This window comes from Gopherus evgoodei, chromosome 2, assembly GCF_007399415.2.
Source record: "Gopherus evgoodei ecotype Sinaloan lineage chromosome 2, rGopEvg1_v1.p, whole genome shotgun sequence".
Classification (NCBI taxonomy): domain Eukaryota; kingdom Metazoa; phylum Chordata; order Testudines; family Testudinidae; genus Gopherus; species Gopherus evgoodei.
Window position 1 is genome coordinate 12811829 of NC_044323.1, and position 22464 is coordinate 12834292.

Here is a 22464-nt window from a genome sequence, read left to right on the forward strand (position 1 = left end):
TTGTGATGCAAAAGTCACTTAATCACAAACATAGCAGAAGTTATCTGCACTCTTCACACAAGTACGAGGCATCTCTGCTCACTTTGGCTAAACAGAAATGTGTCCCTTTGCAAAATCAAACACTGACAAATAAGAGAGCATGACACTGTATGATTTCTAGAGCTGATGTAGGGCAATTTGTTCAGCAGAGTTATGTAAGCTTCATTATGATTGTATCATCCATGACTTCTAGGAATAACATGATGCAATTCATATCATGTATGACGCTGTACCTGCTTCAGATTGCATCATTCATTGTTTTGCCTACAAAGCAAGTACTGTCCAAACCCAGTCATAGATTTATTCATAGATCCAGTCAAAGATGTATTTTAGTCATTTCTGGTTTAAATTGAGATCCCTTCCCTTTATAACTCACTTATCCTCCACCATTCCCAAGTCAAGGGTCGTATATACTGACCCAATAGCATATCTTGAAAACTAGAGCTAATCAACAATTTTAAGCATCATCTTTGTTCTCAGTGACCCAGAATTAGTAAAGTTGGACTACATTTATTTCAGAAGCAATTTGGCTGTAGAGCAGTGTTATTTCTGGAGACACAAATCCACAGTTTGAGAACTGCAAAACTAAGCATCTCTGATGGTATCTTCTAAACTGAGCACTGAATCCCATTGGATAGATCGAAAGATTAATCTGTACAGGAGCCCATGGAAACCCATAAGATTGAGTCCCTAATCCATGAAGTATTGGAACTCAATTACAAACTTTTTCTTAAACATTACGTGAATATATAGTCTCATACTATAGAATTAGAATGTATAATCCCTATTCCATCATGAGATATCTTTGAGCTATAATGTATCTTAATTGAAACTACCTTTAGATAGGTTTTTTCCTCAAAAAGCATTTTATCAAAGAAATCCAATTTAGATTAAAAAAATATGATTTTTTTTATTCTTTAAAAATCATTTTTTTTAATCCACCCTGTCTACAGTGCCACACTGGGGAGGTCCACAGCTTTGTTAAGGTTTCTCCTGTAACTACAGAGTAGTGTTCTGGAATGTGAAACCTCTGGAGTTGCAGAATAACAATTCAGGCGTGAGGGTTTTTATGTATCCGAGAGACAGTTGTAGTTTTTGGAATTATGTACAGCAGATTTTCATATTGCTGTAGTTCCATAGACATTCTTTTTTTGGGTGGGGAGAGGGAGGGGGAAATGCAGCCCCAAAGGAAATTAAATACAAAATCTATGAGACTATAATGTTAATTTTGAAAGTGTAAAGATTTTTTTAATTAGAACATGGAAAAAGTTAGTTTTTTCCTAGCAATGATTATTCCCTCAGATTACATACATTCTGAGCTAGACTATGTTAGGCATCCTACTTGCACTTATAAGTGGGAATGAGAAGAGGGTTCAATGAACCAAATACAGTTGTAGTCTTTGTGTTGATCTTTATTATTAATTGGATTACCATAGCACCTTGGCCCATAGTCATGGACCAGGACCCCATTGTGCTAGGTGCTGTACAAACACAGAGCAAAAAGAGATCTTGCCCCAGAGAGTTTACAGGCTAAGATAAGAGACAACTGATGCAGACAGACAAATGGGGGACTATGTCAGGGCCAGGAAGTAGGCAGCTGGGCCTTGTGATTGGCATATGGCGAGGAGCCAGGTCCCCACACCACCTGGGGTTCAGAACCAGAAGGTCAGGAACTGAGAGTCAGATACCAGAAATCAGTCTGGATCAGGATCAAGAAACAAGAGCACATAGTGCTAGGTAAGAAGCCCTAAGTAGGGTGGAGCCCAGCTATATAGACAAATTCCTGTTCCTCCTCCTGACTTAAGTAGGGGAAGCAGCCCAACCCGGAGCTCTGTCTGAGCTGAGTTTCAGGGAGTTGTAGTTCTGGCTGATGCCAGCCAGGTGTTGAGTGGACACTCTCCACCCCACAGACACGTGGGATCCTGTGGACTTTGGTTCAAGACCTGCAGGTCATGACATTGAACAATGAGACAATATTGATTAGCATAATAGGCAGTGATCTCAGCTGCCTAGCCATTGTCAAGTATTTTGTAGGCATTATGAAAAAGGAGATGTTAAGGATGGATGTTTATGTGGGGGAGCACAGGAGAAGGTATGAAGGTAACAAGTGGGCAAAGGAAACTAGAGCTGATATTTCAATAGTGAGTAAGAAATAACACGTAGGGTGGGGATAGGATGTGAAGGGCCGTGAAAGTGAATAGAAGTACCTTATGTTTGATGTATTGGAAAAGGAGGAATGGAGGGATGAAAAGAGGGGGTCACATGGTCAGAGTGATGGGCTAGGAGAATGATCTTTGTAGCAGCAAAGCTAGTGCCAGGCACTCCAGATTGGAGATGTTGTGCTACAGGTGTACAATACCACAAAGCAAGTGGTATAATCAACTTGAGTGCATAAACTGAAGACTTAAATACATGAGACTCTATTTTAAACTAGGCTACTTTTATTAAGGATAGTGATAGTAAAAAATTAAACAATTTTAAGTGGGTTTCCATATATTTTTATATGAATTTTCAATTCAATTTAGATGTGGGAAAATTAGGAATTGGGAGGAGCAGTTGTGATTTTCAGCATTTTAGCTTTCCAAGCTAGATACTCTGCAAACTGATGTCAGGGTTGCCTTATAGCGATATAAGGTCTCTTTGTTGTAGAATTTCTGTAGTAATTGGCATTTCTCTCTCTGCTAGCTCATTCCTTTGAGGACGTGGAGAACAGGGTAACTGAAATCAGACTGACAGATTTCAGAGGGGTAGCTGTGTTAGTCTGTATCCCGACAGCCTGGAATCTGGAGCGGGCAAACTGACCTGGACTAGGAACGATGCCTTTTTAATTTTTCTGTGGCCTATTCTATAACGCTTCATAAACCATAACATAGTCCTTGCATCATATTCCCCAAAATAATTCAGTGCTCTTGATAGGAGAGGCCAGATCCTTCAGCCCTGATCATGTTGTTTTGCACCACTCTGGCAGGAAAAAGCAGTGTTAAAGCAGGTTTAATTGTCTGTCAAGGGAATTCTGAGTAATAGGACTGATTGACAAACCTTAATTAAACTGCTTTTTGATGGAAAACTGGGTTTTTGACTAAATTATTTTTTTAAAAAGTTTCTGCTTTCCCTAGAAAACGTTGCGTTTTTGTCAGTTATGCTGCCCTACTGCCCCATAGGAATTATATTTCAGTTGCCTCAAGTCTCCACTCTCTTCTATGGATGAGGTTCCCTAGCTGGAGTTTATCTCTCAGAATGCACCATGGCCAGTTATGTCTCTGATGCACAGCCTTCCCTCTCTGAGTCAGTCACTCGGTGTATTTTTTTTTAAATGACTGTTCATTTAGGAGTCTGAACAAGTTTCCAGATCATTCCTGTACACTTTCCGTTCCAAGAAGCATGAGATGATCTCCACAAATGTTTCTGTTTTTACTCATTGACCATTTGGTCCCATAATCTAAATTAAGCAAGAAGCCATAATAGGGTTGCCACTGCTGCTCACATTCAGAGCATTGTAAGGTATGAGGCCCCGCTCAGTATTGCCAACAACCAAGCCTGCACTATTTACTCACAAATGCATGTTTAGACTGACTTATTAGTCAATGTAATGTACACAGTAATTGTACTATGGCAATTGTACTAAGACTGATGAATGTTTACATTTATGATTTTTAGAAAAAAGATTATGGAACATGTTCTTTATTAGGAAAAATAATTCGTAGTAAACAGATGAGAAGTGTAGGGAAAAGGTATGGGGTAAGTTTTCAAAGGTGCCTAAGTGACTTAGGAGCCTGGATTCAAATTTCAAAATGGCTTAGGTGCTTAGGAGCCTAAGTGTCATTTGAAATCAATTCAGGTTCCTGAGCCAGTTAAGCACCAAAGCCTAGGTGTTGTTTCAGCATCAGTTCAATTTAATTAAAAGCAGCCAGGCTATCTGCAAAGTACAGCAGCTCGGCTGGGAGAAAGGGAGACTGTAGCTTTTAGCCTCTGAACCATAGTATTTATTTAAAAAAAATAATTGAAAATAGAGAAAATAAAAATGTTTACCATCTCCCCTCCCCTACTTCCTTACCTTCATCTGTCTCATTTACAAACTTGGTTATAGCATTATGTAATGACAATCAATGAGCTGTCATTCTGCATCAGCTTCCACATGGGTTTTCCATGCAGAGGCAATGAAATTGTGAAATAGTATTCAAGGTGAGTGACAGAAATAAAATGTTTCCATCTTCTATACTCCTGGGGACGGCCCCAAAGCCCACTGAAGTTAAAGGAAAGATTCCTGTTGGCTTAAGTGGACTGTGGATTGGCCCCCAGACCATAGGTCAGTTCTTAACTTTCTGATTGCTAAACTTGGCCTCCAGACATACACAATTTTTGATGGTAAATAGGCAGACTATCGTTCCTCCTTAGAAAACAATAATCTCTCACTCTCCCAGGGAGAAGAATCTCTTTCCCTCCATCAGAGTGGGATATCCACGAGCTTTTCCAAACAATACTGTCAAATCTCCATTCCACCAAATAATGAAGCAAATTTTCAATACATTCCAGGAAACAAAGGCAAACTCCTTTTTTTCATGCTCTCCTTCTGCAGTTTGTCTTTCAAGAACCTCCATTTCCTTTACCCACAAAGCTAATTTTACTACTGTATTTCTCAATCTGTGACTTTGAATTTGGCTCACACAGGTCTCCTGTTAATATTCATATTACAGTAGCTCTCAGAGGTCCCACTCAGGATCAGGGCTCCACCATGCTGGGCAGTAGAGGGTGACAGTAATAAGGTCACATGGACCAGCTATGTGTGCGACTTGATGGTTAAAACTCATTGTGGGGTGAAAGGTTGGAGTGGAAGAAGGTATAGGAAAAACCCTGGTGAAAGGAGTAAGGGAAGAAAGGGTTTATGCGAGGGAGGGTAGCTTGCGGGGGGGGGTGTGATCTGTTGATGGAGATGAAAGGCAGGGTGAGAGAGATGACCTGGGAGTAGGTAGGAAGGGGCTGAGAGGAAAAAGGTAGAAGGAGAGGTGTACGGTTCCAGGTCTGAGGAAGGATGGGCTGCAGAAGGATGGAGGTGCAGTGGGGAACAAAAGGAAGTAGCTGATCACTGTGTCTGAGCAAAAATCAGCAATAAATAGCCCTTTGATATTGCAGGCAGTTGGGAAACTGTGTGGTGGAGCCTGGTGCCCCAGACTGAGTCTATTGGTCCAGTGGAGCCATGGAGGGGTACTAGGGTCCTTGGTGCTTCCCAAACATGCTGGACTAACTAGTCTGCATCTCCCGTCTTTCCCCTCTCTCTCATATCTAGTATTCTCCTAGATCATCTAATTCAGTCTCTTTGTGTGTCTCATGTGAAATGGGGACTGCAGTATTTCCCCCAGTTTCTGTTAAATATGGGTTTGAAATTCATGCTTTATTCCTGTCCTAATTCAGTGCCAATTGATGGAGACCCTGTTTTTGCTCTCAGAATTCAAACCAACCCCATATGTAAATATTATATGCTGATTTGTTTCTGCAGCTCTATTATTTCTTCCAGTGAATGAAAGACCTTTTTGTAGCTTTGATGATTAGATTGGTGATTAGACCTGTACTCTTTATGTGATCTTACAGGTATCACAGTTCCAAAAAAGGCCAACCAGTCATATAGAACATGACTTTAAGCAATCAGTGTACAAAGCTGTGTTTTATTTATCAGCAATGACTACCACATAGTAGTTGAAGGGAATGTTTTAATCATCATTTCATAACATCCTGTATTTGTTAAAATTTATTTTTGAAAGTACATAAGAGTAGCTAAATCTGGCATATTTTACTTATGTGTGCAGTGAATGGGACTGCTCATGTGAGTAGTATATGTAGGATTTAGCCCAATATGGAGCTATTAAATGACATCATACAGGTGCTTTCTGTTTTCAGGGTAGTAATTGTATGTAGGACTGAATAGATTCTGAGTGCTCCACTCCATTACACGTTTTATGCTGGTTTAGATCCATTGTTTTCAGTGTAACAAAGTGGAAAACTGTCCTGAATCTGAAGTCTGAGTAATTTATTGTGAATGAATTTTGAGGTCAATCTCTGATGATTATGCAGAATAGATACCAAAACCTGTTGGGCTTCAGTGAACTGCATTATTTGGAAACCTATACAGATGTGCATCAGTAACTGTACAGCACTGCTTCCCTCTGACTTATTTGTATAATGTCTGTATAATTTGAAACAGCAGCACATGAAAAGAAAGCAGTATATTTTAGCTCACTAAAAGTAATATGAAGTATTTTATCATCAGAGAATTGTTACTTGCTACCAGTATTTAATTCAAGCCTAATATTTGTCAGTCTCCAAATACTACTACAACATGAGGATGAAATCCTCTGAATTCATTTGCTGTTAGCTCATGTTAGTTTTCAGAAGACTTTATCTTATCAATAAGTCAATGGTAATGTCAGAATGCAATGATTCTGCTACAGTAGATGCCAGCAAAACTCATGAAACTGGATTTACAAGCAGATACAGTGGAGGCAGAGTTGGTTGGAAGCTGATAAAGAGCTTGTGGGTCAGTTATTCAGAGGTTTCATTTTTGATGTATTATGGAGGCTGCTGCTTTATCGCGACATGAATGAAATTAAAGTTGTGTCCTTCCTTTATTTACACCAGTTCTGCTTTTGGTTTATACATAAGGTGTACAAACATGTCTGATTTTAGGAAAGAAGCATCTCATTACTGCATTATGTGATGTTATAACCTGTAGAGTTGCCTGGCAAAGCATGTAACAAAGAAACTGAGTCTCATACATGGGTTTACATGACCGTATCAGTGTGGCCCATTACTTCAGTATTGTGCATTTCCTAAAAACTATCCTCCTGGAGTAATAAAAATCTTAGCTACTTCAATGAAATTTTGTTGGACAGTTTCAGAAACCCACACTTCTGAGTTCTTTTCTTCTGAGTACAATGTTTGGTATGTGTGGCTCAGGGGATTGGTAACATGATATAAAACCTTTCATCTGTAGGTCACCGGCTTGAATTTGACCCAGGTTAGTAAGGACTGCAAGTAATTACCATCTGTTAACAGTTCCCTGGATTATGTGAAATAAATTGGAAGAATTAGTCCCATTCCTAATAAACAGGGTGTTTGTGTCCCGAAAACTACTACCACAATTGTCAATATCCCTGTCTGCACTTTCAGCTAAGGGGCTGAGTAAGGGCTGAATACTTGTACAAGTGGGAACTCTCTTAGCACACACACCAAAGAAGAGTTAAGAATTTCAGGTTGCTGCTTGTATTGTATTGTATTTATTCTAAAAATAAACACAGGCCTTCAGCTTCCTTTGCCTTTTGTATCTGTCATGAGCACTAATTTAAAATAAAAAACACCAGTGACATACTTTCTGACAGATGTGGTAATCTTAAAGGTTTTTATATATTTTAAAAGCATTCCTTTCTGTCTATCTTTAGTCATAATAGACTACAACCTCTGTCATTATAATTGGTGTGGGTTCATTGAAATAAGCAAAGCTATGCCGAGTTACACCAGATGGCGATTTGGCCAATGATAATCCATGTTAGGAACACTCCCTAAGTAAATCATTTTTTGTGGACTTGACTCAATTATGCTTTTTGAAAAAAACCCACAAAAAACAGTCATCAGCTTTTGTGGAAGTAATTGAGTGCATTCTCTGCAATTTCAAGGACTTCTTTATTCTGTTCACCCCTCTTATTCTCTTGTTATACCCTCTTAACATATACAGCGGTAGCAACATAGAAATTATTCAGTATATAGAGAATCTTGCATAACATCTTCCAACTGAGGAACTTGAAGCACTTTACCAATGTGAATGCACTAAGCTGCAAAATGCATCTTGTAGATTGTGATTAAACTTTTTGAAAGAACCTGAGTCACTTAGGAACCTAGATCCCATTGTTTATTCAGTGGGACTAAGTTCTTAAATGATTTAAGTGCTTTTGAAAACATTATCTTATTAAATCATCCCAAACTCCTGGCAATAGAACCTTTATATCACCCCATTCCATACCATTTTGCATTCTTCATAAACTGGATAATAAAGTGTGTGCATGCACATATGAGTTTCTGTACCTATGCCAGTAACCCTAAACTGTATATGTTCATCATTCACTCTGCATGTTCCTATCCCAGTATTCCTATGTATTGCACCACTGGAGACAGCACTTCACTCTGGGGGCCAAAGGAAAATGCCAAAGAGATATCAAAAGGAGGGGGGGGGGATGCAAGTGTGATGCACAGCATCAGATAATTTAAAGGAAACCCGTGGGGCTAGTGCAGACAACAATGGCTACACTTCGACCTAAATATATCTTACAGAAAAAATACAACTTTGGAATATTGGGCTCAGTTTGTTTATGTTTAACTTTTACATCTAATATAATTCAAATGGAAATGTTATTGCTTGGTAAGGGCCAGATTCTGTCACGGTAGTTCATGTTTAGTACTACCTTATTCTGTGAGGCGGCCCATTGAAATCAATGGGAGTAATTGAGGAGTAACTTACTATTCAACATGAGCAAGGCTCGCCAAGTCTGGCCATTAGCCTTTGAACACTGACAATAGATACTTACATGGCTCCACCTAGCATAGCATCTGCACTCCTGAGAATCTTTAAAGTATTTATCTTAACAACGTACCTGTGTGGTAGGTAAGTGCTATTATCCCCATTTTACAGATGGGGAATTGAGGCACAGAGAGAGAGAGAGTGACCTCCCCAAGCTCACAGAAGGAATCTGGGACAGAGCAGAGAACTGAACCCAGGTTCCTTAGCTCCAGATTAGCACTGGTGTCACCAGGCTATCCTGTCTCTCATTTAGGGCTAGATTGTGTCACAGAATCACAGACTACAATAAAAAACTAGCCCGTTGCTGTGCTGCCTGAGGGGTACCTAAGGGAAGGAATTGTGACTCCCTGTTTCCCTCTGGCTCCAAGGGGTGGTAATTTTCTGCTAGCCAGGTGTAGTAGCAGGAGCAAACTCTGGGCACTCTGGCTCGAGGTCTGGGGAGGAAATGGAGGAACATAAGGGCTTTTGGTCTTATTCCCCATTATCCCCCTGCACAGGTGTGCTGCTCAAGGTATAATCAGGCCTTTAGGGTGGAAGTCACCCATGTGTAGTGTTGTATTAATTTAAATGGAATATAGGGGGTCAAAGGTGTGAACATTACCCAGTCCCTGTCCAACATTAAATGGAGTTAAACAAGGTTCAGGGTTTGTTATACAGAGACCTCAGCCTGCTGACAGAAGAAGCAATGGTCTCAAGTTACAGTGGGCGGGAGGTCTAGGTTGGATATTAGGAAACACTATTTCAGTGGGAGGATGGTGAAGAACTGGAATGGGTTACCTAGCGAGGTGGAGGAATCTCCATCCTTAGAGGTTCTTAAGGCCCAGCTTGACAAAGCCCTGGCTGGGATGATTTAGTTGGTGTTGGTCCTGCTTTGAAAAGGGGGTTGGACTAGATGACCTCCTGAGGTTTCTTCCAACCCTAATCTTCTATGCTTAGTACCATGTCAAATGCACCATTAAAAATCCTTTTAACCTTTTATTGTAGATACAGGAAAGAAGGGAAACAGAGCATTTGAAATGTACAGTATTAAATAAGGGCTTTGCTTTAACAGCATCCCTTGTTCCCTTTTGCTTTAGCTAGGGAGAGTTTTTAGAAGGAAAAAAACCACCTTGTTTGGCAGTCTTTTAGATAATATTAAAGATGAGAAAAAGTGAAGAATTCATAGAGATGTGTTGCTGCTGTTAAAGTCTGATCCTGTTTCTTAGAAGACAAAACAAACACACACAAAGTGGGGAGAGAAAAGAACAGCAAAGATAGAAATGCAGCTTCTGTCTCGGGCACGGAGTTTCACTTGCAGCCTTACTACAGGAGAAACAGTGGCACAGCACAGTCTCATCAGCCATCCCAAAAACTGGCAAACTTGTACTAGCACTGGGCTGCTTATGGTATTGCTTTTAGCTGCGTCTTTCTGGTCACAGGCTTACAGCAGTGTTGCAAAATATCCAGTCTTGGCTGGCTAAACAAGATTCTTACTAGACAGAAGGAAAAAGGACAGGGATAAGAAAGAGTAGAAATAAGTTTGGGGAAGAAAAGGACTCATGGAGAAGGGAAAGGGTAGGATAGACTGTCTCATATCCCAGGTGGTATTCGGAATTTAGCTGGCACCGGTGGAAGTGGTGGTGTCATCTGGGTCCCTCTCTCTGGCCTTGTCAAGATATCTCTCAGGATTAGGACAGAGAAGATCTGATGTCCCAGGAGATTGTGGGTGTGGCAGCCATGATGGTGACATCTTTCCAGTAGCCAATTTTGATCAGAAGTCTCTCTCTTTAAGGCTCCCAAAAGGGAGTGATGGGTGGAAGAGTCCATCCCTTCATATTTTGTTCCTCACTTAATTGATTTCTGGTCCTCTGATCTTCTTGCTTACCCGTCATAATCTTAACATTGAATTGTATCAGTAGGTCTTTGTTTGTACTAATTCAGTCTCTGTCTTGCTTTTGCACCTTTTCCCATCAACATTTATTCTGGATAGTGTGACATTCCATGAAATTTCACTCACTTCTCAAGTTGAGCTCACAAATAGGGTAAATTTGTAGACCCATTTATGCCAATGCTAGAGAGCCAGCACAAGCCTGTGCACCACATAAATCCTGTTTTGAGAATTTGAGTGAATCTTAAATGTTGCATGGATCTTGTGCACTGGTGTGACTTTACCTTTTAAGAATAAAAACTGAAAAACATCTTCAGGGTGGAGAAAAGTAAAAGAAGGATTACAGTTACCAGAGGCGTACTGATCTTATCAAATACAATCATTTTTAATGTTGAAAGCATTTTATTGATTGTTTCCATTCACTACTGTGACATAGGAACCAGTTATGTTGGTACTTTGGTATCTGATCAACCCTGTTTACATAACCAATCCATTTTTATCAGCACAGGCTGGCGTTGCCAGGGTTTAAGTAGGATTAAGGAGAGAAATGTTCATTCCATGCATAATGATACTACAGAAACACAGTGTGTTGGATAGATCTTTGAAGCCTCACACTTCGAAAATGTGCCAATAGGAGTGGAAATATACAGACTCTGTTGTGAAAAATGTGAGTCACAACAGACATTATCGCATTAAAAAAAACCCTGCATTTCAGTTCTTTGATTCAGTCATTGATGATTTTCCTTTTTAAGTTGTGTGCTTTCAAACTATATTTAGAAACATCAAGGCTGACCCAGGCTATTTGTAGAAATGTTTGTACTTCATAGATTAGAAGAAATTAGACATGATAAAGACCCATTAAATCATTTTGACCATTTCCTGAATATGTCTGAGTTTGAAGAATAACAATGTTAAATATATACTTTGAAACATAGCAGGTTTGATAAGTGTAGTGTAAGAATGAAAAACATTTAAACCTTTTTCCACCACGAAAATGATGATAAATAGAAATCTTGATAAGAGATTATAAAAGGAGTAGAAGTAACTGCTGTAATTAAGATTGCATAACCATTTCCATTCTAACACTTTAATTTTAGTCACTTAGAACTTTCTGAAACTTCCATCTTTTGGACTGAAATATTCAAGGCTTGATCTATGTTTGAAGGGTTTTTTTTGTTGTTTTTTAAAGAAAGTTTGAGCAAAAATAGTTTAGCCATTTTTGAGCATAAAGAGTACGTAGAATTCCCTTTCCCATTCCCTTACTCTCTAGAAGTTGCAGATGTCAGTAAGATATGAAAATAGCCCTCATTAAGGAGAAGTGTCTTAGAGTGTTCTGCTGAAAATGAATTTTGATGTGACTGTAATCCACACACCTCCTGTGTGTGGTGTTCTGTCCCATCTAGTGGCACTGAGACCGCTTGGAGAGAGAGATTAATGAGTTTGCTCTACAGCCTTAGCTAACAGTCAGTTGGCTTTTAGCTCATGCAGTAGCGGCTCATACACTAAGCTCCAGAGGCCTCAGCTTCAGTCCTACCCTCCAACCACTGGGATCTGTCGGTGTTACAAGTGAGGGCTTGTCCAGGATTTCAGCCGGGAAGTCTCTGAAGCTCAGGACATGCTTCCTCAGCTAGGGGAAGTATGTAACCCTCACACCTTCTGCATGTGGTGTTCTGTCCCATCTAGTGGCACCGAGACCACTTAAAGAGAGAGAGAGAGATTAATGAGTTTGCTCTACAGCCTTAGCTAACAGCCAGTTGGCTTTTAGCTCATGCGCCAGAGGCTCATACACTAAGCGCCAGTGGTCCCAGGTTCGATCCCCCCTGCTGACGACCAGGGTCTGTTGGCATTATATGACCACTTTATGACCAATTGAAAGTTGCACGATATCCTTACACAGTAAACTTTCCACACATTCTCATGCTACATTTGTGAAGTGTACAGCTAAGGAAGGCTGCACTACACATACATATGCAGCCAGCTCAGCTCTGTCTGCAAAATGCAGTCAAGGTGTTGTGACAAAGTTCCTCCTCTACCTTGGTGGGTCCTGCGCTTATTGGCAGATTTTCTCACCTCAGTGATCTTCCCCACAGTCTGGATCAACTCCTCCTGTGTCTGATCAGGAGTTGGGAGGTTTGGGGGGAACCTGGGCCTGCCCTCTACTCCGGGTTCCAGCCCAGGGCCCTGTGGATCGCAGCTGTCTATAGTGCCTCTTGTAACAGCTACATAACAGCTGCTACTTCCCCATGGCCTCCTCCAAACACCTTCTTTATCCTCACCACAGGACCTTCCTCCTGGTGTCTGATGATGCTTGTACTCCTTAGTCTTCCAGCAGCACACCCTCTCACTCTCAGCACTTTGTGCCTCTTGCTCCCAGCTCCTCACATGCACTTCCTGTCCTCTAGCTCCTCCCCATCTGACTGGAGTGAGCTCCTTTTTAAACCCAGGTGCCCTGATTAGCCTGCCTTGATTGGCTGCAGGTGTTCTAATCAGCCTGTCTGTCTTAATTGGTTCTAGAAGGTTCATGATTACTCTAGTGCAGCTCCTGCTCTGGTCACTCAGGGAACAGAAAACTACTCAGCAAGTGACCAGTATATTTGCCCTCAACCAAACTCCTGTACCCCACTGGTCTGGGTATGTCACAGTGTATAAGGGCTGACGCAGAGTTCGACAGGAATCCTCGCCTCATCATTGCATGTCTTGAAAGTGTGCGTGGGCTGAGCAACAGAGGTCCTCTACAGCTCTGGCGATAACATGGGTAGTATATAATCATTTCTCTTCTCCTCTAAGAACAAGTTTGGTTCAATGTTAGAATTGCGCCACTGGGATTGATTCTCCAATGCATTGTACTAGGGGCTTGATTCTGCCTTCACACCAATCTTGTGCAGTGTAACTTCAACAGAGTTGCTCCTATCTTCATCAAAGGAAGAATTAAGCTTCTTGTTTAGTAATTTTCATCTGTGTACATGATTAATCAAAATCAAAAGCTATTACCTGTGTACATGAGTTGGGAATGCTGATTTAGTAGCATTCTACATTCACTTCGCACATCTGTGCATGTGCAAGTCCAGAGAATCCAGCCCACTTACACTAAATGCTGAATTTGCCCCTATTAGTTCCTGGGTCCACAAGCCCATGTTTTTCAAATGTTTAATTGTGATTGCAGCTGGCATTTGCAGGTTTCTCCAATGAAAATGATGGGCAGGAAATGGATGGTCAGAATTTGCTGCCTGACTGTATTGTTTCATGGTTCTCTGCATTGCTTCTCAGAATCTTTTTATCTACTCTGGTGATAAATCAAGCCAAAGAAAAGAATATTCTATAGTGTACCTCTTGGTTGGTTGGTTCATTTGATCATTTTTTGTCTCAGTAACAGCACTGCATTCCCTCACCTGATGGCTCTGGGGTGCCTACTTCTGACATAGTTAATTCAGGGGACTTTTGTTCTTCTCTCTGTGCATAGACGCTTGAGATCCATTTGGATACAGGTACACACAAACATGTTTACAGAATCACCCTATTCAGGCAAACTTCTGTCCTAAAGGTATATCTACACCACGGGATTATTCCGATTTTACACAAACCGGTTTTGTGAAGCAGATTGTATAAAGTCGAGTGCACGCAGCCACACTAAGCACATTAATTTGGCGGTGTGCGTCTATGTACCGAGGCTAGTGTCGATTTCCAGAGCGTTGCACTGTGGGTAGCTATCCTGTAGCTATCACATAGTTTCCGCAGTCTCCCCCGCCCATTGGAATTCGGGGTTGAGATCCCAGTGCAAAAACAGTGTCCCGGGTGATTCTGGGTAAATGTCAAAAGCAGCAAAGAATCCTGTGGCACCTTATAGACTAACAGACGTTTTGGAGCATGAGCTTTCGTGGGTGAATACCCACTTCCTCAGATGCATCTGAGGAATGAATACCCACTTCCTCAGATGCATCTGAGGAAGTGGGTATTCACCCACGAAAGCTCATGCTCCAAAACGTCTGTTAGTCTATAAGGTGCCACAGGATTCTTTGCTGCTTTTACAGATCCAGACTAACACGGCTACCCTCTTATACTGGGTAAATGTCGTCACTCAATCCTTCCTCCGTGAAAACAACGGTAGACAATCATTTCATGCCCATTTTCCCTGGATTGCCCTGGCAGACGCCATAGCATAGCAACCATGGAGCCCGTTTTGCCTTTTGTCACTGTCACCGTATGTGTACTGGATGCTGCTGACAGAGGCGGTACTGCAGTGCTACACAGCAGCATTCATTTGCCTTTGCAAGGTAGCAGAGACGGTTACCATCCCTATTGCACTGTCTGCCATGCTATTGTAAATTGGCGATGAGATGACGATTATCAGTCGTTCTATACCATCTGCTGCTGTCATGGGTGCTCCTGGCTGGCCTTGCTGAGGTCAGCCGGGGGCGCATGGACAAAAATGGGAATGACTCCCCAGGTCATTCCCTTCTTTATGTTTTGTCTAAAAATAGAGTCAGTCCTGCCTAGAATATGGGCCAAGTATACTAGAGAACCAGAGAGCACAGCCGCTCCGTGTCAGAGCCCCAGAGATCCCACAGAAATGATGAGCTGCATGCCATTCTAGGGGATGCCCCTGCAACAACATCACCCGTTGCATCCCTCCTCCCCCAACCCTCCTGGGCTACCGTGGCAGTGTCCCCCCATTTGTGTGATGAAGTAATAAAGAATGCAGGAATAAGAAACACTGACTTTTTAGTGAGATAAAATGAGGGGGAGGCAGCCTCCAGCTGCTATGATAGTCCAGGCAGGACATTAAACGGTGGGAGGGAGAGGAGCCCAGCATCCCGCTGCTATGATAGTCCAGGCAGTACAGAATCTTTTCTTTAGACATGAAAGGTGGGGGCTTATAGAGCTCAGCCTCCAGTTGCTATGATGAAGACGGTTACCAGCTGTTCTGTACCATCTGCTGGGGATGACCAGGTGTCATTCTCATTTTTACCCAGGCACGCCCGGCCGACCTTACCAAGGCCAGCCAGGAGCACTCACGGGCTGATGATGACGATGGATAGCAGTCATATTGCACCATCTGCCACTGGGAAGGGGATGCTAGTGTTCAGCGCTGCAGCACCCCGACTACCAGCAGCATGCAGTTGACATAGGGTGACATTGAAAAAAGGCGAGAAAAATTTTTTTCCCTTTTCTTCGGGGTGGGGGAAGGGTGTAAATTGATGACATATACCCTGAAACACCCGGGAAAATGTTTTTGACCCTTCAGGCATTGGGAGCTCAGCCAAGATTGCAAATGCATTTCGGAGACTGCGGGGACAGTGGGATAGCTGGAGTCCTCAGTACCCCCTCCCTCCCTCCATGAGCGTCCATTTGATTCTTTGGCTTTCCGTTATGCTTGTCACATAGCACTGTGGTGTGGCCTCTGACTATCATAGCCTGGAGATTTTTTAAAATGCTTTGTCATTTCGTCTTCTGTAATGGAGCTCTGATAGAACAGATTTGTCTCCCCATAAAGCGATCAGCTCCAGTATTTCCTGTATAGTCCATGCTGGAGTTCTTTTTGGATTTGGGACTGCATCGCCACCCTTGCTGATCAGAGCTCCACACTGAGCAAACAGGAAATGAAATTCAAAAGTTCACGGGGCTTTTCCTGTCTACCTGGCTAGTGCATCCGAGTTCAGATTGCTTTCCAGAGCGGTCACAGCGGTGCACTGTGGGATACTGCCCGGAGGCCAATACCATCGATTTGCAGCCACACTAACCCTAATCTGACATGGCAATACCGATTTCAGCGCTACTCCTCTCGTCGGGAAGGAGTACAGAATTCGGTTTAAAGAGCCCTTTATATGGATATAAAGAGCCTCGTTGTGTGGACGGGTGCAGGGTTAAATCGGTGTAATGCTGCTAAATTCAGTTTAAACGTGTAGTGTAGACCAGGCCTAAGAAACCACCCCCAAATATTCCCCAAATGTACTGGCTACAGTGCTCTACCTGTGTTAGAAGACCACCACTGTTAACTAACCAATTTTTGTCATTCACTTAAGCATCACTTAAGACATGTTTCACATTATAAGGACGACAAGAGGATTAGCTGGCCTGTGTCTGCTGATGTTATTTATGGGAATGAAAATGCCTTTTGTAGTTGTGGTGTTGAGTCAGAGAACAATGAGAGTGTAAGAAAACTCATTTCTGGTTTGTTCAAAGGCGTTTGTAATTTCCTGTTTTTTCATGACAATGGGGACATAAGGAGGGGAACAAGTTGGGGAATTTAAGGGAAGATATAACTGATGAAGAATATGCACATATCTGAACCCAAGACCGTATACTAATTCAGCTGAACCTTAGCTGTTCAGATTGGCAGCAATGTGAAGTATGTTGTACAGGATAATGCAAGTCATTCCCCTGTGATATGTCATGATCAATGACGATCTAATGAATTCATCTTAAAACAAAGTCAGAACAGGGAAAACAATAGCTATTTGAAAGACTCCTTTCCTCAAATAAATGGAGTCAATAAATATGTTCTTTGTCATACAGGGTCCAGTTAAAGGTTTGTTTGCTTACGAAAAATGCTGTCTTCACAGAGCTTAATAGAAGCAAACTATCAGGATGTATCCAGTACAAATAGACGAACAGTAGTAGCTGAACAAAACACATGTCCTGCATAAGCAGGCCAAAGCAATAGTGTACCACACTTCAAAACCTGAGTAATTTTGTTTGTCACTGAGTTAGATTTTAATTTAGTACCGTAAATATGGTCTTGCTGCTGTGGGATAAAAAGCCTCTTCATTTCTCATGTAATATGTGTTTTATTGATACATATTAGAGAATGAAGATTACTCTTGCTGGCAAAAAAATTCTCAGCCCACCCTTGGGTAGGGGACCAGCTCAAGGCCTCTGTGCCATTTAGGTCCCACCGAAGACTTCAAAATAGGGCTTCAATGGGACTTAAACAATGCATAGATTTTGTGCAGGTTCTTGACATGGGGATGAATTCACACCAGTTTTCTTAATAATGATAATAATTAATAATTAATGTATTTTTACATTAATTTTGACAGCTATCACTGTGTCTTTTAGGGAAGATCTGTAAGTCCATCATTCCTCTGGTGTGATTTTGCATTTGCACTTTATTCCTGTAAGTTAATATAGATGCAAGAATTCCCAGTTCCAGTTATTTATTTTCCATTCTGGCAGGAATTGGGAATGTTGAGAGGAAGCATACTCAGGGCAAGATGTTTAATCTTGGGTGCCAAAAGTTAGACTTTTAAATCAATCTGTATTTAGATAACTAAATATTAGTGGGCTGATTTTGAGAGGTGCTGAATTGGAAGTATTGATTGCTCAGCGTGTGTGAAAATCAGACCACTTTTATTAAGGTGTCTAAATGTGGATTTAGCTGACTAACTTTGTGCTTATCTGAACATTTGTTCCTCCACTTTTCTAGGGTGGTGGGATGTAAAGCAGGAGAAAACTTGTAGCTGTTCAGGGCACTAATATGAATGTGGAAGATGCCCCTTCCTGACCCTGCAAGAAAATAAATGATGTAAGAAAATATTATGGAAGCTTAAGGTGGAGATTTTCAAATGCCCTTAAGTGACTCAAGATTCTCAATCCCAATGACTTTCAATGAGACTTAAATGCCTAAGTACGTAAAGCACTTTTGAAAATGGGATTTAGGTGCTTTTCAAAATTCTACCTTCAATCTATAAAATCTCATCAGATTTGATCACTCAGACAACTCTTCATTTGAATTACTTTTCCAGTTAGTTTTATTTTCCCTGGTGTTTTATTGACCACATACAATTGGGCAAAAAGTTACCTGATTATTGCTAACTCATGCATTGTTCTGTTTGCTGGCTTGCCAGTTCTGTAGTCACTTACCTTGATCCTTTTTGTTTTAGTTGTTTCCCCTACTTGGAGAAATGACCAATACAGAAGAAGCAGGATGAAAAGATGGCCGACTTCTTGTTACCATCGGGTTCTAATAGCTTTCACCAGTTCACGCCTGAATCCTTGGCCGCTATTGAGAAGCGAATTGCAGAGAAACTTGCAAAGAATGCTAAGCAGGAGCACAGAGATCAGCCAGATGATGAAGAAAAGCCTCGGCCTCAGTTTGACTTACAAGCTTGCAAAAAGTTGCCTGGTATCTATGGGACTCTTCCTCCAGAGCTCATTGGGGAACCACTGGAGGATCTCGACCCTTACTACAGTGACCACAAGGTTAGAGCCTTCAGAAGTGTGTGTTGTTTTACGTTTGCTTTCTAAGATGGGAGATATTTTATGCGGGGACTCTGGTTTTGTCTTTCCTCATTTAGTAAAAATGGTTTCTTCTGCTTTAAGGATTAGAGAGCTAATGTGGGCAGAACTTCCTCCAAAGAACTAAAGAGAGGGACATAGTGGAATAAGAGCTTAGCTCAAGTAACATTGAATATGAATATATATTGTTACATGAGAACAGAACATTAGATGAGTTAAATGAAATTGTGAGTTCTGTCTACTGTAACTTCCTTTCTTTGCCTGAAATTCATGCCAGGACCAAGGCCCCATGTATTATTAAGCCTAACTAGGGTGACCAGATAGCAACTGTGAAAAAACGGGACGGGGGTGGGGGGTAATAGGTGTCTGTATAAGAAAAAGTTCCAAAAAACAGGACTGTCCCTTTAAAAACGGGACAGCTGGTCACCCTAAGCCTAACCTTAGCCCTTCTTGTTAAAAGTTTATGTGGTTCCTCGGGCCTTTTGCTGGCCTTCTGCACAGGAGGTAATATCACCTACATAGCATAAGAGGTATATATACAAATCATTCCTGAAAAGTGAAGTTAATTTTTCTGCAGACAGACAGCAAAAGCCAAGGCACCATTTCAGTCCCATTTAAGATGCCAAAATAGGGCTTATGGTGTGATTGGGGCGGCTCTAGACATTTCGCTGCCCCAAGCATGGCGTCATGCCGCTGGGGGCGCTCCGCCAGTCGCCAGTCCCGTGGCTCCGGTGGACGTCCCTCAGGCATGTCTGCGGAGGGTCCGCTGGTCTCACGGCTTCGGTGGAGCTGTGGGACCAGCAGACCCTCCTGAGGCACGCCTGCGGGAGGTCCACTGAAGCCACGATACCAGTGGACTCTCCACAGGCATGCCGCCGAAGGCACCCTGCCTGCCGCCCTCCTGGCGACCGGGAGAGCGCCCCCCACGGCATGCCGCCCCAAGCATGTGATTGGCATGCTGGGGCCTGGAGCCGCCCCTGGGTGTGATTTAACTGGTGCAGTGTGCTGCCCCTCTGCACCAGGGTGAATTTCATCCTGGAGTGAATATCACCTGGTAAGAATCGTGTGGGCTGGACAAGAGCCACTAGGGTACAAACAGCTCCCTCAAAAGACTCTTGACAGCATGACTGCATAACTTGCTTACTACAACTTGCTTTTCTGTACTTCAAACATGTTATAACATGGATGAGAATATAACACCCATAAACATGCATTCTGAGAATTTTCAATTTTTTGATGTATTCCTCTAGACTATATGTTTCTCCCATAAGCCTGTATGAAAAATTACTGTATGTTTCCATGATATAATCACTGGCATTTTTGTTCATATGTTGTACAAATTTATATAGACAAAGTAACAAAAGTTAAATAGACACAGAAGTAGATTATTTATCTGAGAAGTCTGGACTCAATCTATAATAATCTGTGGCTATTTAAATACAGTATGCCCAGTCAGAAGCAACAGGACACAGATGTAGTATTTTGGTCTTAAAAGCCAGATTCTGGATTAGTGAGTTCCAGAATTGCTTAAAGCTCACATCTGAACTGCCCTTGCTGCCACCATGTGTAGGTCAGTCTCTCTGTGCACAGATAGGGCATTTTATTGGCTGCCTAGCTGTTTTCAGTCCCATGGTGTGCTGGCAGCAGGAAGGTAGAGCAGCATAAGAGGTTCTGCACTAATTTTCTGCCATCTGAGGATCCCTTTTGCTTGGGGTGACCTTTGGGTGTACCTTTTAGTCCCAGCTACGTTGACCTTGGGGTCAGATAGCGCTGGCAGTGAGGTGCTCATCCTATGTGAGACTTTGGCCAGGAATCTGCATTTGGTGAATGAAAGAAGGAATTAGTGGAGAGTATTATGCATGAACCAGCTCCTGCATGCAGATAACATACCAATTAATGCATCCTCAAATGGAAGATCTAGAAGAAATAGTAAACCAGTGGTATAACTAGCTAAAATGGCATTAGATGAAAATGAGCATAACTGAGATCGAGGACATGTGGGTCAGTGGATATGCCACTGGAAACTGGACATAGAGATTAATGGAGTCAGACTAAACCATACTGACCAGTTCAAGTACTTCTGTTCATGGGAAGATGGCAAGTTTGAACGTGAGATATTATCGAGATTGGGGAGTGTTGGAAGAGCATAGAATAACATCATAGGGGTTGTGTATGACAAGCCTATGCCACTGAGACTAAAACCCAGAACAGTGGTGCACCCCACAATGCTGTATAGCGCAGAAGCATGAGTGACAAAAAAGATGACAAGTTTGATGATTAGAGATATTTGAGACAAGATGTCTTTACACTATGAGGAGTTTCACAAAGACATAATTTGAAATGCAAGTATTAGGATGGAAATCAAAGTTGTAATGTGGCTGACAAAATCCAAGAACTGTGACTCTATGGATTTGGACACATGCAGAGAATGAATGAAGAAGACTGGTGAAAATATCATGGAAAGAGAGGGTGATAGGAAAGAGACTCAGAGGAAAGCTAAGGAAGCAATGGATAGACTTATCAAAGAAGATGGAAAGCAAGCAGTTGTCAGAGAAAAACTTAGTTCTCACTTTGTGGTTGGGTATAGCAAAGTCAGATGCTTTATTTTGTTTAGCAGCTACAGCAGGGAGAGAGTGTACTAGGACATAGGGTCTCTCCTTCCTAGACAGGTCTCTCAACAGGTAAACAATTACAGCAAGCATTTATACTTCTGTTACAGACAATAATAAGCAACAGCTGCATTGTGTTTATACATAGGTCATCCTGATATCTTGTTTTTCTCATTTAAGAGACTCCAGTCTACATTTCGTATTATCTGCACATTATCTACACAAGGTCGAACCAACTTCTCACACAGTTCTTTTCCACTCGCCTCACACAATCCTCGCTTCTACAAATCTCGCATTATTAGGGTTACAGTTAGCCTAACTCTTGCTAACAGAGACTGTCATGCATTAAGATTCCCTGCAAATCCCTGTCAGTTCTTTCTCTACTTCCACACAGTTCTTGGTGCTAACGATGACCCAACCCCAGCTGATGAGCTAAGGGGAAGAAGATGATAATTGTGCATGAGCATATCCATCATAGTTCAGGTAGATCAATTTGTCATCATTAAGAAAACACCCTGAACTGTCCTGGAGCATGAGAGTTTGTTGGGTTGATATGGCTCTCAAGAGCAGGCCATGCAACAGGATGGGATTCTCATGGCTTAGTCCTACAAGGTGCTGAGCATCCTAACTCACCATAACAAGGTCATCAGTTACCACACACTTTGGAATAAATGCACTGTTTCAAACACCAGTGTGTGTGACACAGGGTTTCAGAGGAATCTGCATAGGAAAGGAAGGAATTTGCAGCTCAGAGGGAGTTGTGGAGGGAAGTTTGGGGCATTTTTCCTGAGGCGGGCAAAGACTCTGCATTTGGGAAGGTCTTTTGGGGAACTATCCATTGAGTGAATGGAAATTCACAACTGGAAAGATCTGGGAAGGGAATTAAGGGCACTGGGAAGGGAGGGAATCTGCAGTTGGGAACTGGGTGAAAGGGCCCTGATGTATAAATGCAAACATTAAATGTTCTCATTTAATTTTCCATTTTGTTTTCCAGACATTTATAGTACTGAACAAAGGGAAGACAATCTTTCGATTTAGTGCCACTTCTGCCTTGTATATACTTAGTCCTTTTCATCCAGTCAGAAGAGCAGCAATTAAAATTTTGGTACATTCATATCCTTTCAGGTGACTTCCCAACTTCTGATGTTATC

At 41.8% G+C, this 22464-nt stretch overlaps 1 protein-coding gene across 4 annotated transcripts in view; it reads left to right on the forward strand.

Moving 5' to 3' along the window:
• Window positions 1–22464, forward strand: part of LOC115645407 (sodium channel protein type 5 subunit alpha-like) — a 382036-nt gene that overhangs the window by 45554 nt on the left and 314018 nt on the right. For all 4 annotated transcript variants that reach the window (XM_030550011.1, XM_030550007.1, XM_030550010.1 and 1 more), the window contains exons 2-3: window positions 18350–18668; window positions 22308–22426. In XM_030550011.1, the coding sequence (XP_030405871.1) occupies window positions 18402–18668; window positions 22308–22426 (386 nt within the window). In that variant the 5' untranslated portion in view covers window positions 18350–18401. The remainder of the gene's footprint in view (window positions 1–18349; window positions 18669–22307; window positions 22427–22464) is intronic.